This window comes from Eretmochelys imbricata, chromosome 3, assembly GCF_965152235.1.
Source record: "Eretmochelys imbricata isolate rEreImb1 chromosome 3, rEreImb1.hap1, whole genome shotgun sequence".
Lineage (NCBI taxonomy): Eukaryota > Metazoa > Chordata > Testudines > Cheloniidae > Eretmochelys > Eretmochelys imbricata.
In genome coordinates this window covers 207,742,914-207,758,175 of record NC_135574.1, presented here as the reverse complement: position 1 = coordinate 207,758,175, position 15,262 = coordinate 207,742,914, and the positions used below count along the sequence as shown (strand labels likewise).

General features: G+C 49.6%; 1 protein-coding gene across 3 annotated transcripts; it reads left to right on the top strand.

The window, feature by feature from the left end:
- Positions 1-164: 164 nt before the first annotated feature.
- Positions 165-13,999, top strand: TMEM178A (transmembrane protein 178A). 3 transcript variants are annotated; one of them, XM_077812080.1, is made up of 4 exons: positions 165-579; positions 8,964-9,077; positions 10,222-10,359; positions 13,109-13,999. In XM_077812080.1, exons 1-4 carry the CDS (start codon positions 216-218, stop codon positions 13,348-13,350), a joined length of 858 nt encoding a protein of 285 aa, XP_077668206.1. In that variant the 5' UTR covers positions 165-215; the 3' UTR covers positions 13,351-13,999. The 3 variants fall into 3 exon arrangements, with proteins under 3 accessions (XP_077668206.1, XP_077668207.1, XP_077668208.1); XM_077812081.1 differs by having other exon boundaries at positions 281-310; XM_077812082.1 differs by lacking the exon at positions 8,964-9,077 and having other exon boundaries at positions 554-579.
- The last annotated feature ends 1,263 nt before the right edge of the window (positions 14,000-15,262 follow it).

The window sequence follows — 15,262 nt, the reverse complement described above, 5'->3', positions numbered from 1 at the left end:
TCCCGTGAGGGCTCTAGGCAGGGGCCGCCCGCGGGGGGCGGGCGCGGGGCGGAGCCGGGCTCGGAGGGAGCGGCCGGGATCCCCCTGGCGGCGGCGCGGCGGGGCGGGGCGGCGGCGCCGCTGTCCTTTGTGCTGCAGCCGGCATGTGGCCGGGCTGTGGCGGCGGGCGCCCGGCGGCGTGAGGGCAGCGGGCCGGGGGCCGGGGCGGCGGAGCCATGGGGCGGAGGCGGGCGCTGGTCAGCGCGCTCAGCCTGTGCCTCAGCCTGTGCGCCCTGGGGCTGCTGCTCACCGCCCTCCTCACCGACCACTGGTACGAGACCGACCCCCGGCGGCACCGCGCCGGCTGCGAGCGCCGCGCCCAGCGCCCCCGCCTGCTGCCCCTGCCCCTGCGCCGCCGCGCCCCCCGCCGCGCCGGGCCGCCCCCCGGCCCCGAGCCCGCTCGCCGCCCCGCGGCGCTGCCGGGGCTGGGCGTGCTGCAGTCCGGCTGCGCCCGCCCGCTCTTCGCCAGCTACGCCGGCCTGTGGAGGAAATGCTACTCCCTGGGCGTCGACCCGGACCTGGACAGCCTGGTGGAGAGAGGTCAGGGAGCGCGGCACGGGGCAGCGGGCACCCCCCCCCCCCCGCGCGAGCCATGCACCCCCCCCCCGCGCGGCCCCCTGCACGCCTTGCACCCCCCCCCCGCGCGGCCCCCTGCGCGCCTTGCACCCCCCCCCGCGCGGCCCCCTGCGCGCCTTGCACCCCCCCGCGCGGCCCATGCGCGCCTTGCACACACCCCCCGCGCGGCCACCTGCGCGCCTTGCACACACCCCCCGCGCGGCCCATGCGCCTTGCACCCCCCGCGCGGCCCCCTGCGCGCCTTGCACACACACCCCGCGCGGCCCATGCGCGCCTTGCACACACACCCCGCGCGGCCCATGCGCGCCTTGCACACACTCCCCGCGCGGCCCCCTGCGCGCTTTGCACCCCTCCGCGCGGCCCCCTGCGCGCCTTGCACCTCCCCCCCGCGCGGTCCCCTGCGCGCCTTGCACCTCCCCCCCGCGCGGCCCCCTGCGCGCCTTGCACCTCCCCCCCGCGCGGTCCCCTGCGCGCCTTGCACCTCCCCCGCGCGCGGTCCCCTGCGCGCCTTGCACCTCCCCCGCGCGCGGTCCCCTGCGCGCCTTGCACCTCCCCCCCGCGCGGTCCCCTGCGCGCCTTGCATCCCCCCGCGCGCGCTATGCACCCTCTCCTGCGCGGCCCTCTGCGCTCCTTGCACCCCACCCCGCGAGGCCCCCTGCGCGCCTTGCACCCCCCGCGCGCCATGCACCCCTCCCCGCGCGGCCCCCCGCGCGCCATGCACCCCTCCCCGCGCGGCCCCCCGCGCGCCTTGCACCCCTCCCCGCGCGGCCCCCTGCGCGCCTTGCACCCCTCTCCGCGCGGCCCCCCTGCGCGCCTTGCACCCCTCTCCGCGCGGCCCCCCCGCGCGCCTTGCACCCCTCTCCGCGCGGCCCTCTGCGCGCCTTGCACCCCCCCCCCGCGCGGTCCCCAGGGCGCCTTGCACCCCCCGTGCGCGCCTTGCACCCCCCGTGCGCGTGCCATGCACCCTCTCCTGCACGGCCTCTGCGCTCCTTGCACCGCCCGTGCGCCATGCACCCCCCCCCCGCGAGGCCCACTGCGTGCCTTGCTCCCCCCCCGCGCCTTGCACCCCCCCTGCGCGGCCCCCTGCGTGCCTTGCACCCCCCCTGCACGCCTTGCACCCCCCCTGCGCGGCCCCCTGCGTGCCTTTCACCCCCCTGCGTGCCTTTCACCCCCCCCCGCACACCTTGCACCCCACCGTGCGCCATGAACCCCCCTGCGCGCCTTGCACCCCCCCCCATGCGGTCCCCTGCGCGCCTTTCTCTCCCCCTGCGCGGCCCCCTGCGCTCCTTGCTCCCCCCCGCCTGCCATGCACCCCCCCGCGTGGCCCCCTGCGTGCCTTACACCCCCCCCGCGCGGCCCCCCTGCGCACCTTGCACCCCCCCTGCGCACCTTGCAACCCCCCGCACGGCTCCCTGCGCGCGCCTTGCACCCCTCCTTGCGTGCGCCATGCACCCCCCTGCGCGCCTTGCACCCCCCTGCACGCCTTGCACCCCCCCGCGCACCTTGCACCCCCCCTGCTTGGCCCCCTGCGCGGCTTGCACCCCCCCTGCGCACCTTGCATCCCACCGTGCGCCATGCACCCCTCTGCGTGCCTTGCACCTCCCCCCGCGCGCCTTGTACCCCCCCTGCGCGGTCCCCTGCGCGCTTTGCACCCCCCTCCAACACTACCCGCTGCACGGCCACTGTGCACCTTGCACCCCCGACTCTACCCCCAGCGCGCCCAGCGTGCGCCTTGCACACACCCCCACGGTCACCCCCCGCGCGCCTTGCACCCCCCCCAAGACCACCCCCCGCGCGGACCCCTGCTCTCCAAATGCATGTGAATTATGCACCCTTAGCACACCATGGACTCCTAGTGCATAGGTACTATACACCCCCAGTGCCTTCAGTGCCCAGGCACTGTGTGCATCCAAGATTCCCCTGCCCAAACACCATGTATCCCCTGACCTAGGAATGCATTGGCACTGTGCACCTTTAATGCACCATGCTCCCACATCCCCTATGAACGGCTACTGTGGATTATGCACCCCTTAACTGTGCACCCTCTTACCCACCAATCCACATGCACCCTGGGGTGTTCTCTGGCCCTTTCGGCAGGGCCCTCAGCACCCACCCTCCTCTGGGATTGGCTGCCAGTGCTTTATGTGCAGGAGTAGCTGGCCTACAGTAGCTACTCTTCTACTGCTCCCACAGTTAGGCTGCTGTGTACGTCTAAGCGTATGTTGCCTAATATTCAGCAGGCCATTTTTTGTTACTTCTCTGTGTACCTGAAGCAACCTTCAACAGGCCTCCTGTACATCTCCTCTTTGTGTAAAAATATGCGCTGGTCATCTAGTAGAACCTCTGTTCCTCCTAAGTGAAAAAAACAAATATAGCCCAGATAATAACACTTCTCTCTCTTCAGAAATTAAAAGGAATAGTCAAGAAACATTTGCATCATTTGTCACCCCAATCTGAGATGTGGCTTTTCTGCTTCCTCCCTTTATTGTCATCTGTTAAATTAGACCTTTGTAGAACAGCCAAGCCTTATGTCACATACATATGGGCTAATGTTCTTCTTTAGTACATATTGGGGAACAAAGATAATATATTTCTTTTATGTTGCATCAATAGATTAAACATTTTCAAACTACACATATTGACTTAATGCAGGTTTTTTGTTTGTTTGGTTAGTTGTTTTGTTTTTTCCTAATATTTAACTCTGATATTATATAAGTGTTATAAACCTTTTAATTACACCAACAAATAATGTGTAATACACTATTTCATGCTCAAAAGGGTGAGCAGACATCACTTTCTCTTCTTTAGCCACTTGATTAGAGGAATAGGGTAGTTAGTTATATTGTTAACATTAGGTGGAGTGAATGTTGCACAAAATATCTGTAACTTAATGAAAGAAAAGGAGTACTTGTGGCACCTTAGAGACTAACGAATTTATTTGAGCATGAGCTTTCGTGAGCTACAGCTCACTTCATCAGATGCATACCGTGGAAACTGCAGCAGACTCTATATATACACAGAGAATATGAAACAATACCTCCTCCCACCCCACTGTCCTGCTGGTAATAGCTTATCTAAAAGCCATTTCCAGCACAAATCCAGGTTTTCTCACCCTCCACCCCCCCACACAAATTCACTCTCCTGCTGGTGATAGCCCATCCAAAGTGACAACTCTTTACACAATGTGCATGATAATGAAGTTAGGCCATTTCCTGCACAAATCCAGGTTCTCTCACTCCCTCCACCATGATTTCAACAATTTCCATCCCACCACCAACCTCAGCCTGGTCCAGTCCACACAAGAGATACACTTCCTGGACACTACAGTGCTAATAAACAATGGTCACATAAACACCACCCTATACCGGAAACCTACTGACCGCTATTCCTACCTGCATGCCTCCAGCTTTCACCCTGACCACACCACACGATCCATCGTCTACAGCCAAGCTCTGCGATACAACCGCATTTGCTCCAACCCCTCAGACAGAGACAAACACCTACAAGATCTCTGTCAAGCTTTCTTACAACTACAATACCCACCTGCGGAAGTAAAGAAACAGATTGATAGAGCCAGAAGAGTTCCCAGAAGTTACCTACTACAGGACAGGCCTAACAAAGAAAATAACAGAACGCCACTAGCCGTCACCTTCAGCCCCCAACTAAAACCCCTCCAACGCATTATTAAGGATCTACAACCTATCCTAAAGGATGACCCAACACTCTCACAAATCTTGGGAGACAGGCCAGTCCTTGCCTACAGACAGCCCCGCAACCTGAAGCAAATACTCACCAACAACCACATACCACACAACAGAACCACTAACCCAGGAACTTATCCTTGCAACAAAGCCCGTTGCCAATTGTGCCCACATATCTATTCAGGGGACACCATCACAGGGCCTAATAACATCAGCCACACTATCAGAGGCTCGTTCACCTGCACATCCACCAATGTGATTTATGCCATCATGTGCCAGCAATGCCCCTCTGCCATGTACATTGGTCAAACTGGACAGTCTCTACGTAAAAGAATAAATGGACACAAATCAGATGTCAAGAATTATAACATTCATAAACCAGTCGGAGAACACTTCAATCTCTCTGGTCACGCAATCACAGACATGAAGGTCGCTATCTTAAAACAAAAAAACTTCAAATCCAGACTCCAGCGAGAAACTGCTGAATTGGAATTCATTTGCAAATTGGATACTATTAATTTAGGCTTAAATAGAGACTGGGAGTGGCTAAGTCATTATGCAAGGTAGCCTATTTCCTCTTGTTTTTTCCTACCCCCCCCCCCCCCCCGATGTTCTGGTTTAACTTGGATTTAAACTTGGAGAGTGGCCAGTTTGGATGAGCTATTACCAGCAGGAGAGTGAGTTTGTGTGTGTATGGGGGTGGGTTTTTGGAGGGGGGTGAGGGAGTGAGAGAACCTGGATTTGTGCAGGAAATGGCCTAACTTCATTATCATGCACATTGTGTAAAGAGTTGTCACTTTGGATGGGCTATCACCAGCAGGAGAGTGAATTTGTGTGGGGGGGTGGAGGGTGAGAAAACCTGGATTTGTGCTGGAAATGGCTTTTAGATAAGCTATTACCAGCAGGACAGTGGGGTGGGAGGAGGTATTGTTTCATATTCTCTGTGTATATATAGAGTCTGCTGCAGTTTCCACGGTATGCATCTGATGAAGTGAGCTGTAGCTCACGAAAGCTCATGCTCAAATAAATTCGTTAGTCTCTAAGGTGCCACAAGTACTCCTTTTCTTTCTGCGAATACAGACTAACACGGCTGTTACTCTGAAACCTGTAACTTAATGAAACATTTCAAAGGTGTGCCTCTGAAGACACAAAATTTCGTTTACCAGATTGGCCTGAGAGTAAGGTAAATAGCTTGCATTATGGCAATGAAGATGCACATGTGAGTGCTGCATTTCATACCATCTTAAGCCAAGTAATACACTTGCAAATTAGTAGAGAAATGCAAAAATAGATATTGCTTTAAGTGTTCTTATGCTCATGATCAGCAGACTCATTGTGACATTTAATTGCTTGTGCCTTAAGGAATAACATTTTGGATTTGGAGTCAGCTACACCCTAGAGCACATGCAAATACCTTCCCTGGGATGGATGTTGTATTTTCAGGGCCAGCCCTGCTCATAACCCATTCCCCATGCCTCTGTTTATACCCAAAATGGCATTTGTTCTCTGCAGCCAACATTCTTGACTTCTGATTAAAGTCCAAGGGCCAGCTGCTCCGCTTGTGTCAGTTGGCATCCCTCCATTGACTTCAGTGCAAATATGAAGATTTACACCAGCTGAGGATGCATCTCAAAATGTCCCAGAGAGTACCTTTCATATATTAATATGTACAATGAGAGAAATCACAAAGGCCCTGCATTGCCTCTCTCTCTCCAGCCTTACACTGGTGTGTCCATCCCGTTAATTCCTGACTAGCATGAGAGGACCTTTTATAGATATTCCCATAGAGATGAACTCTAATCTAAACACATAATCATTGTGTCTGCAGACAGGTAACTTTTTCCTTTCCATAAACATCACCGCTCTCTCAGGCATAGGCCTCTTTCCTGAGACTCATATTAAGTATGTTAGTAACAAATGCATTTACAGTTGCTTACCACTTCAGAAAAAACACCTTTGCAGCATAGTTAAATTCAGATCACAACCTTGCATCCCTTTATTTTCCATATGCTGTCTCCTTTTAGTTAAAAAGGGTTTAATCTGTTTTAATAGTAAATTAAACTAAAAAGACATCAGTAACATTTGGTCCCCAGTTCCTGCCATCCCATGTGGCCAGCTGATCTCCCACAGCCAGTACCTCTTGGATGTCACCTTGACTGAGTGTCCCAAGTTTGCTCCTCTTGTGCTTCTCACTAGAGGTCAGAAGAGTGTTTCCTTTTGAAAATAGACTGTTATTGGGGCAAATTCACTGTGGTCCGAGACCCAAAAGTATCTTAACTAAAAACATAGTGAAAGGGAACCATTGTGCTGGGTGGAAAATAGTAAATTCCAGTGCTCCAAGCTGAGGTCACTTCACACCGCACTGGCTAGGTGCTGGTAGAAAGGGTTCACAAGGAAGGTTCTAGATCCTCCAGGGTATTTAGGCACCTAACTTTCAGTGAAACCAGTGGGAGTTGGGCCCCTAAATGCCTTTGAGGATGTGAGACAAAGTTCACATATTGGGTTCAGCCATCTCCTTCCTTGACTCCATCTCCATCCAGCTCTCATGCTTCCTGCAATTCAGCACCTCTCCAAGTAGCCTGGCTGTCCTCTGACCTGTCCTTGATGCCCTTGGCAAGGGAGGGGGAGAGTTCTTACTCAGTGCCCTTCCTGGGTGATTCACTTTCAGCTCCTCATGGAACCAGTTTAGTTTCATTATTATTTATATTGCAATAGTATCTTGTTCTTTGGGAGTTCCCTCTGTGCAGTCACACCTGTAGGATTGACTCCCTCTCCTCTTGGCATTTGCACTTGAAGCCAGGGCACATTAGCCCACAAGAATCACAAGTGGGAAATGCACAGGACCCCTCAAAGAAGAAACATTCCCTGCCCCCCAAAGAGCTGACCATCTAAATAGACAAGACAGACACATCTGACCCAGGCCCTGCCCAGGGATAAGCTGCTGCAGTGTGTCTAGGGGTGTGTCACTGCAGAGTGCTTTCGGAATGCTTCAGTGCAGCTGAGTAAGCAGCCCTGGTCTGGCTGCAGGTTTGCCTCACAAGTACCACAGAATTGCTCATGGTTTCTCTGACACGAAGCCTTTCACTGATGCTATGCAACCTGTCACAATGTCATTGAGCTTAGCGGGAAAGGGCTGGATCCTGCCAAGTGCTGATTACCCCAAGCCCCACCTGAAATCAATGAGAGTGCTCAGCACCTTGCACCATCAGCCCCTAAGAACAGCTATGCAGCTGCCGGTCAGGGCAGTACACTGGGCACTTCAGCTTCCTTACAATGGAGCCAGACTGCCTTATTGCAAAGCAAACATGGGGTTATCCGTACAGGGCCAGGTATTGGCTGTTAAAGCAACAGCCCCTTTTGGGGAGTGCCAGGGAACACCGCCAGTGGCGGATCTTGTAGGCATTTGTTCTGCTGAGAGCACAGCCAGACAGCTCTACATGTGCTGGGGGAGCGCGCACAGGAGCAGCAGCTGCTACATACTGTGACATGGGTGCGTCATGTGTTTTCCCACCCATCACAGATCCACAGGATTGGTGCTATGTCCCCAGCTTTGGATTGGTCTGTAGGAGGAACCCCTTCAATGTGCCAGACCCCTTAGGGGTCTCCCTTTTCCTCCAGGGTAAGCTATGTGGCTTCACTACCTCCTTAGACTGGACCTCTGGGCCTGCAGAACCTCTGCTTCACACCGTGAGCTCCGTTCATTCAGCAAGTCCAGCTGAGACAGATCCCTGATGGAGACTTGTCCACTCTGCAGGGGTTCATGCACCTCGCCCATTATTTGCAGCGACACTCACCCAGCGTTGTCCAAACAGTCGGGTTTATTAGTCATCTGGAACACAGCATAGGAAGTCCTTAGGGTAATATAGAGAACTGAAGGTTAAAGCATAGGTCATTCTGGTTAACCCAGAGCCCAGCCAAGCTGTAAGGAACCCCTTGATTCAAGGTCTCGCTCTGTGTCTGACCTCCTTCATCAGACCCCAGGTGAGTCCCGACTCCTTCCAGCAGCCAACACTTATCTCCCCACTTCGTACCTCTCCAGTCCTTTGATCTCAAGCTGGGGGACTGTTGTTCTCTAAGGAGAGATGGGGAAGTCCTTATCCAAGAGTCATTGGTTGCTAGGTCCTGTCTGTATCCCATTGACTTTCAATGAGATTAGGGCTCCTTATTGCCTACATCTCTTCTGAAAAAAATGGACAGGCTCCTAAATCACTTAGGAACTTCTAAAAATTTGTCCCCAAGTTCCTGGGACCTTGTGGGGCTGGATTTCCTTCAACATCTTGTGGGGGGAGAGGGCTCCTTAGAAAAGGCTCCAGGGTGAATGCAGACCAGCGGGTGGATGTGTGCGTGTGCGTGTGCACACGCGGGTGAACTCTCCCAGCCCGAGGAGCTTGCGCATCTCTCACTAGCATCAAGCTTCTGCCATTTGTAGGGAGAGGTGGTGTTGGGTGTGGAACTGGAAGTGCAGGGTAGAGCTGCGAGGTAGTCTGTGGGCACGGGGAGAGCAAATGGAGAGAATGCACTGTGGACTAATTATATTAGAAGACAATTTACAGCCTTGCTGTCAGTGTTTAACACAGTATTCTCTGGGGGAACCTGCTTGGTTTTTAGCAGGTGGGTTAATGAAGTCTGTTCCTTCCTTTCCTGAAGGTATTGTTCAGAGATGCACAGCTATCAAATACCACTTCTCCCAGCCAATGCACTTACGAAACATTCCATTCAATTTAACCAAGACCATCCAGCAAGATGAGTGGCATCTGCTTCGTAAGTACACAAATTGTCAGCCTCTCATCTGGGGATGCACAAGATTCTCCATAACTCTGTCAGTGTTTCACATGAAAAAGCAAGACAACATGCTGGTCTGTAGATAGGGTTTGCCATCCTGAATCAGACCAGGGCTCTGTCTAGTCCAGTAACCTCTCTCTGGCCAGGGGCCAGTATCAGACGCTTTGAAGAAAGGGGTAAGAAATCCCATAGTAAGCAAATATGGAATAACCTACCTACAGGGAAATATCTTCCTAGCCCCTATCCTTTACAGGTTGGCTTATGCCCCGAAGCATGGCTGTTTATATCCTTCTAAATCTTTTTTTTATTTTAAATCCCATCTGATGTAACTCTGGATGTTCTTGTTATTCAGATAATTGGTCAGTCTTTTTTTGAATCCTGATAGAATCCTCTTGGCCTAAATTATATCTTGTGGCAATGAGTTCTACAGGCTAACTGCACAATATGTAAAAATGTATTTGCTTTTATCTGTTTTAAATTTGTTGCCTCGCAATTTCATTAGATATCCCCTCATTCTGTGTTATGAGAAAGGGTAAATAGGAACCAACCCCTGGTTTAATTTTTCTGTACTGCTTATTATATTCTATACCTCTGTCAAGTCCCCTCTTATTCCTCTCCTGTCTGAACAGTCCCAATCTTTTCCTTCTCACTTGAAAGTTAATTTTTTTCATGACCCTAATCCTTCTTGTTGTCTGTCTCTAAACCACTTGTATTATCTGCTGTGGTCTCTTATATAGGGTGACCAGAACTGGTATTCCAGGTCAGGTCACATCATTGGTGCTGGTAGTGACATTAGAACACTTTCAGTATTAGTTTCTGTTCCATTGCATCTACATCTAAACATTTTGTTTGCTCTTTTAACCATTGCTACACATTGAGGAGGGTTTAGTCCTCTGAGGAGGTTGTTTAGTCAGCTATCCACTGTGGAGCCCACATCATCTTACGGAGTGGTTACAATTAATTTAGAACCCAGCTTTGCCTATGAGTGGCTCGAAAGATTCTTCCAATATGCATTAACATGCATTTGCCAACAGGGTTTGTAAATAGTTCCTTGTCATTCTCTTTTTTGCTCTAAGCAAAAGGGTGATATTTAATCTCTGCTCTACTTCTTATATGGAAGCAGATTTAAGAAGAATCACGGCTGGTTTTCTGGGCATGGCAGCTGCTGTTCTTCTCTGTGGATGCATTGTAGCGGCAGTCAGTTTCTTTTGGGAGGAAAGCCTCACGCAGCACGTGGCAGGCCTTCTATTCCTTATGACAGGTATTGTGCCATCTTTGTGTGCTAATTACAAATGAAGCCCTTGATTAGGTTTCTCTTTGGTAGACTGTGCTTGTTATCCATCAGCAGAGAACACCTTCCTTTGATCTTTCCACTTAGAACTGACTTTCCACTGCAGCTATTTGGGTAGATGTCAAAAAAGCAGGCAAGATTTTTCTGAGTACTATAAGAAGACAGAAAGGGACCATTTAATTTCTTCTTCCAAAAAGGGAATAAAAAGTTTGTCCTTCATGCTCCATACCTGTGCCTGGGAGAAAGAAGGGGTAAGGGCACTCCGTTACAGCGCTTGCACAGACTGTGCAAACTCTAGGACCGGGCGTGCAGGGGCAAGTGGGCATTGTGCCATTGCTTACTTCCCTGCTTGAGCATGTGGATGAGGAAGAGTGGGCAGAGCCTTGGCTCCTTGCCTTCAATTACCAGCCAGCAAACCTGAGACAGCATGGGGGGAGTGTCATAATTTGCTGGGAAATGATTTCTTTCCAAAGCAAAGAGGGAGGCTGAAACTAAATTGTGTTTGAGTTACAAAGTCTGCCAGGGCTATTCCTGGAGGGGTGCAGTTTACATCCCCTCTTTTGCACAAGACTGGGTCTAAAGACAAAAATCTATCCCTAAACTTCACGTTAGTGGGGAAGATGAGTGAATAGGTTTCCCCCCGCCCCATGTCGTCTTCTTCACTCTGTCCTTGAAACAACAAAGGAGAAGTCTAAATTACAACAAAAGCAGCAGTTGTAGAGTTAAGTCAGTGTAACAATTTTATTTTTGTCCCAGTCATTTATAACTTCTTGCAACTTTCACCCCTCACATTACTGTTTTCCATCATTGGTCTTTTCCTAAAAATGAACTTTTTGGGGAAGTTTGAGGAAAAGTGTTCAGCTGTTTTTGCAGAGTGAAGGTGGGCAGGTGTTATTTGGTTTGTATTATTAAAAAAAAAGTCTTTCATTTGTAACTAGCAAAAATGGAAAAGGGTAGGAAAGGTTAAATTCATTGTGGGAAAAGACCTTAATAAGAAGGAATTATTTTCCCTGGTCTGGAGGAAATTTATATTGATTTGACCACGTTATTAACCTCTGAAAACCACATCTGAGCATGCACCATAGATTTTATTCCATAAACTTGTAAAGTGCAAGCTTAAGGAAAAATTCATTGTGGCTGGATGTGTATAGCTAATTTCACTGCATACTGAAAAATCTAGCCCCATAGATTGCTGCAGAGCCAGGAGGGACACATTGGACAGGGAGAGGAGCTCCTGCAGACAGGTGTGCAGTGGCTGAGAGACGAGGACCTCACTCCTCCACATCAGAGCTATGTTGGGGAAGGTTGGCTGGGGATGCATGTTTGAGTAAATTACACGTACAGACTATATTTTGTCAAGTGCGTACAAAACTATTGCCTCAGCCCACCATGGATCTTGTGAGGTGTGAAGGGGCTGCTCTCAGCCCTGGGTCTTAAGGAGTGCATGAAGAGAAGTCTCCAATCTGAATATGTTAAGCAGGCCTCATGAATCCACAGGTGGGGCACTTAACATGCCTGCTCTAAAAGAATTGTGGGGTAACAACTGCAACAAACCTTAAACTGCTTGTAAAAACTGAGCGTTTTTTCAAGTATCAGAGTAGCAGCCATGTTAGTCTATATCCGCAAAAAGAACAGGAGGACTTGTGGCACCTTAGAGACTAACACATTTATTTGAGCATAAGCTTTTGTGGGCTAAAACCCCCTTCATCAGATGCATGCAGTGGAAAATACAGTAGGAAGAGATATATATACACAGAGAACATGAAACAATGGGTGTTATCATACACACTATAACGAGAGTGATCAGTTAAAGTGAGCTATTACCAGCAGGAGAGAAAAAAAAACAAAACAAAACCAAAAAAACTCTTTTGTAGTGATAATCAAGATGGGCCATTTCCAGCAGTTGACAAGAACGTGTGAGGAACAGTAGGGGGGGAAACTAAACATTGGGAAATAGTTTTACTTTGTGTAATGACAGATCCACTCCCAGTCTTTATTCAAGCCTAATTTAATGTTGTCCAGTTTGCAAATTAACTCTAATTCAGCATTCAAAAACCAGTTGGAGAACACTTCAATCTCCCTGGTCTCTTGATTACAGACCTAAAAGTCGCAATATTAAGCTATTACCAGCAGGACAGTGGGGTGGGAGGAGGTATTGTTTCATATTCTCTGTGTATATATAAAGTCTGCTGCAGTTTCCACGGTATGCATCCGATGAAGTGAGCTGTAGCTCACGAAAGCTCATGCTCAAATAAATTGGTTAGTCTCTAAGGTGCCACAAGTACTCCTTTTCTTTTTGCGAATACAGACTAACACGGCTGTTACTCTGAAACCTGTCAATATTACAACAAAAAAAACTTAAAAAACAGACTCCAACAAGAGACTGTTGGAAATGGCCCATCTTGATTATCACTACAAAAGGGTCCCGTCCCCCCCCCCCGTGCTGGTTCTCCTGTTCTTTTTTCAAGTAGGAACTAGAAGAAGTTATATTAAGTTCATAATTAAAATACAGAGCCAGCGCTCAAAGACTTGTATAGTCAGATAAGACCTTGAAACATTGCGAATGCCAGCATTAATACCACATGTTCTATCCAAGTAAGAAAACAGCTTTTGCCTAGTTTTTTGATTTATAAAAACTATGTTTAACAGGGATGTGTTTGCTCTTTTATTTATCCCAGACTGTATAAATCTACTAACTGAGAATATGTTTTGTTTGCAGGAATATTTTGCACTATTTCTCTGTGCACTTATGCAGCAAGTATATCATATGATCTAAACCGCCTACCAGCATTCATATATAGTCTTCCTAATGATGTGGAACATGGATACAGCTGGTCTATATTTTGTGCATGGTGCAGTTTAGGATTTATAGTAGCAGCAGGATGTCTTTGTGCTGCTTATCCATTTGTTCACAGGACCAAGATTATTCATCTAAAGTCTGCCAGAAACTCTTCTGTATGACTGCTTCTCAGAAGATGGTGTTCTCTACCCTTGTTCAGTGACAGGTGAACAATATTGTTCAAGGACTTACCACAACAAAGAAAAAAGTGAAAGGAAAGTTACATTCAGGATTCCATGCACAAATACCTACCTGATCCTTCAAAATCTACTAGTCAGGAAACAAGAGGAGTTCTGTTCTGCTTCCTAGCTGACTGAAATCAAATAGAGGAAACACCTTCCCAAGGACAAGAATAGTGGGGGTATTAACTGCTTCAGTCAATATACTGTGTATATGTGTGTCTGAAAGGAGATGAGGCTATTCACACAGGAAAAGAGAAGGAAAAGCTGTGATGAGAATTTAGGGCTATTTCTATTTTTCAAATGTTTGTACATAAAGTAACTTAGAGGAAAAAAAATCATTGCCAAATGAGTCTTAGTCAGAAAAAATGCTTTTCTTTCCATAGGATCATACTTAATACACTTCAATTCAGCTTCTTCTGAACTTTAATTGGGGGGGGGGGGGTTTGTTTTTTGCTGTCAGATAGACCCAGTCTCTGTCCATGTACCCTGTATGAATGTTCTTTGTCAAAACAAGATTCCTGCTTGGTTTTTATTTCCCTTTGTACTTTATAAGTAACCAAAAAATGTTTATTGCTTATATAGCTAAGAGATTCACAGAGTGGAGAGATTCACCATTCCCACGGATATCATTGGAAGTCACCTCTGTTGTGAAGCTTCAGCATCTTTGTGTTAAACTACAATTCAGTAGTAAAACACCTCCCTCTATGAACATTGTGTTGTGTTGAGTAGAAAAGTTAGTGGCTTGGAACTGGGTTTTCTCTTGATGCTGATGCATCTTAACCCTGAGTAGGAATCATTACAGCAGGATTTCTAGTGACAGGGTAGTCGCAGATCCAGTCAAGTGCCCCTCTTGCCTCTCACAGAAGTCTGGTGAGAACCAATGCACGCCCTGGCTCCCAGGTTTTAAGCCTCCAGACTCTGAACCAGTGCTCCCACCCCTCCCCTCATGAGCTCTACTGTCCCCACCTGCAGAGGTATAAACATCCTTCATTTACAACTGCAGTGTGAAAGCATGGCACGGCGCAGTCTCACTCCCCACCCTCCTTGCCCTCAGACACTGTTCTGGGGTCAGACCTTTGTGATTTAGCAGGAGGAACAGAGGTGTTTGGAGGGGGCACTTATCCCTTTTGTAACCTCAGCATGAAACGTTTGGGGGTGGAAAAGGGAGATGGTGTATTGCTAGACAGAACTTGAAGTTGGCTCGTGGTGAGTGCCTCCCCCATCCCACAAGCATGAATGTACACAGGCAACTCCCTCCAAGAATAACTGGTGAAGAACCTGTTCTTGTTTCCTTCCACCCTTAGGGCAGGGTTTCCCTAGTCTTGGAAAGCTGCGTGGCCCCTGTATGAACGTGAAATCAACTATACCTTCCTTCTCACAACACTGTGTTGATACAGGCTTATCCCACATGAGTGCTTGCTTACTCACAGTAGATTGGGTGGTTCTTTACAGCAGGATACTTCCTCACATGCTTTAGTGAACAATGGTTTGAGGCTCTTTGCAAACTCAGGCAGACATCTCTGCATCAGTTAAGTCTGAAGACCATGACATGACTTTCTTTGCAACCAGAACAGCTAGAGCTTTTTTGATGAAAGCAGAGACTCTAGAAAACAAGTGAGAGGCTTATCTGCACACACCCCTCTGAAGAACACCATTTCAAGCTGTTTGGATTTGCCCATAGCTGTGGAATATTAGCAGCTGAGAAAGGTTAAGGTACTGGCCAATCTCTGCCCACCCCCTACTTAGCTGCCATGGTTAATTAGCCCTTTGAAAGCATGTCATGGCAAGGGCTAGTGAAATAGCACACTAAGTAGCAGCTTTGTGCCAAACTGCAAAATGGCTTTTGTATCAT

What these genes read in the sequence shown, in the direction of transcription:
- TMEM178A (XM_077812080.1), top strand. Translation starts at nt 216, where the DNA reads ATGGGGCGGAGGCGGGCGCTGGTCAGCGCGCTCAGCCTGTGCCTCAGC. An exon ending in GGACAGCCTGGTGGAGAGAG is followed by an intron (nt 580 to 8,963) that starts GTCAGGGAGCGC and finishes CCTTTCCTGAAG; the next exon opens with GTATTGTTCAGAGATGCACA. An exon ending in CCTTCTATTCCTTATGACAG is followed by an intron (nt 10,360 to 13,108) that starts GTATTGTGCCAT and finishes TTTTGTTTGCAG; the next exon opens with GAATATTTTGCACTATTTCT.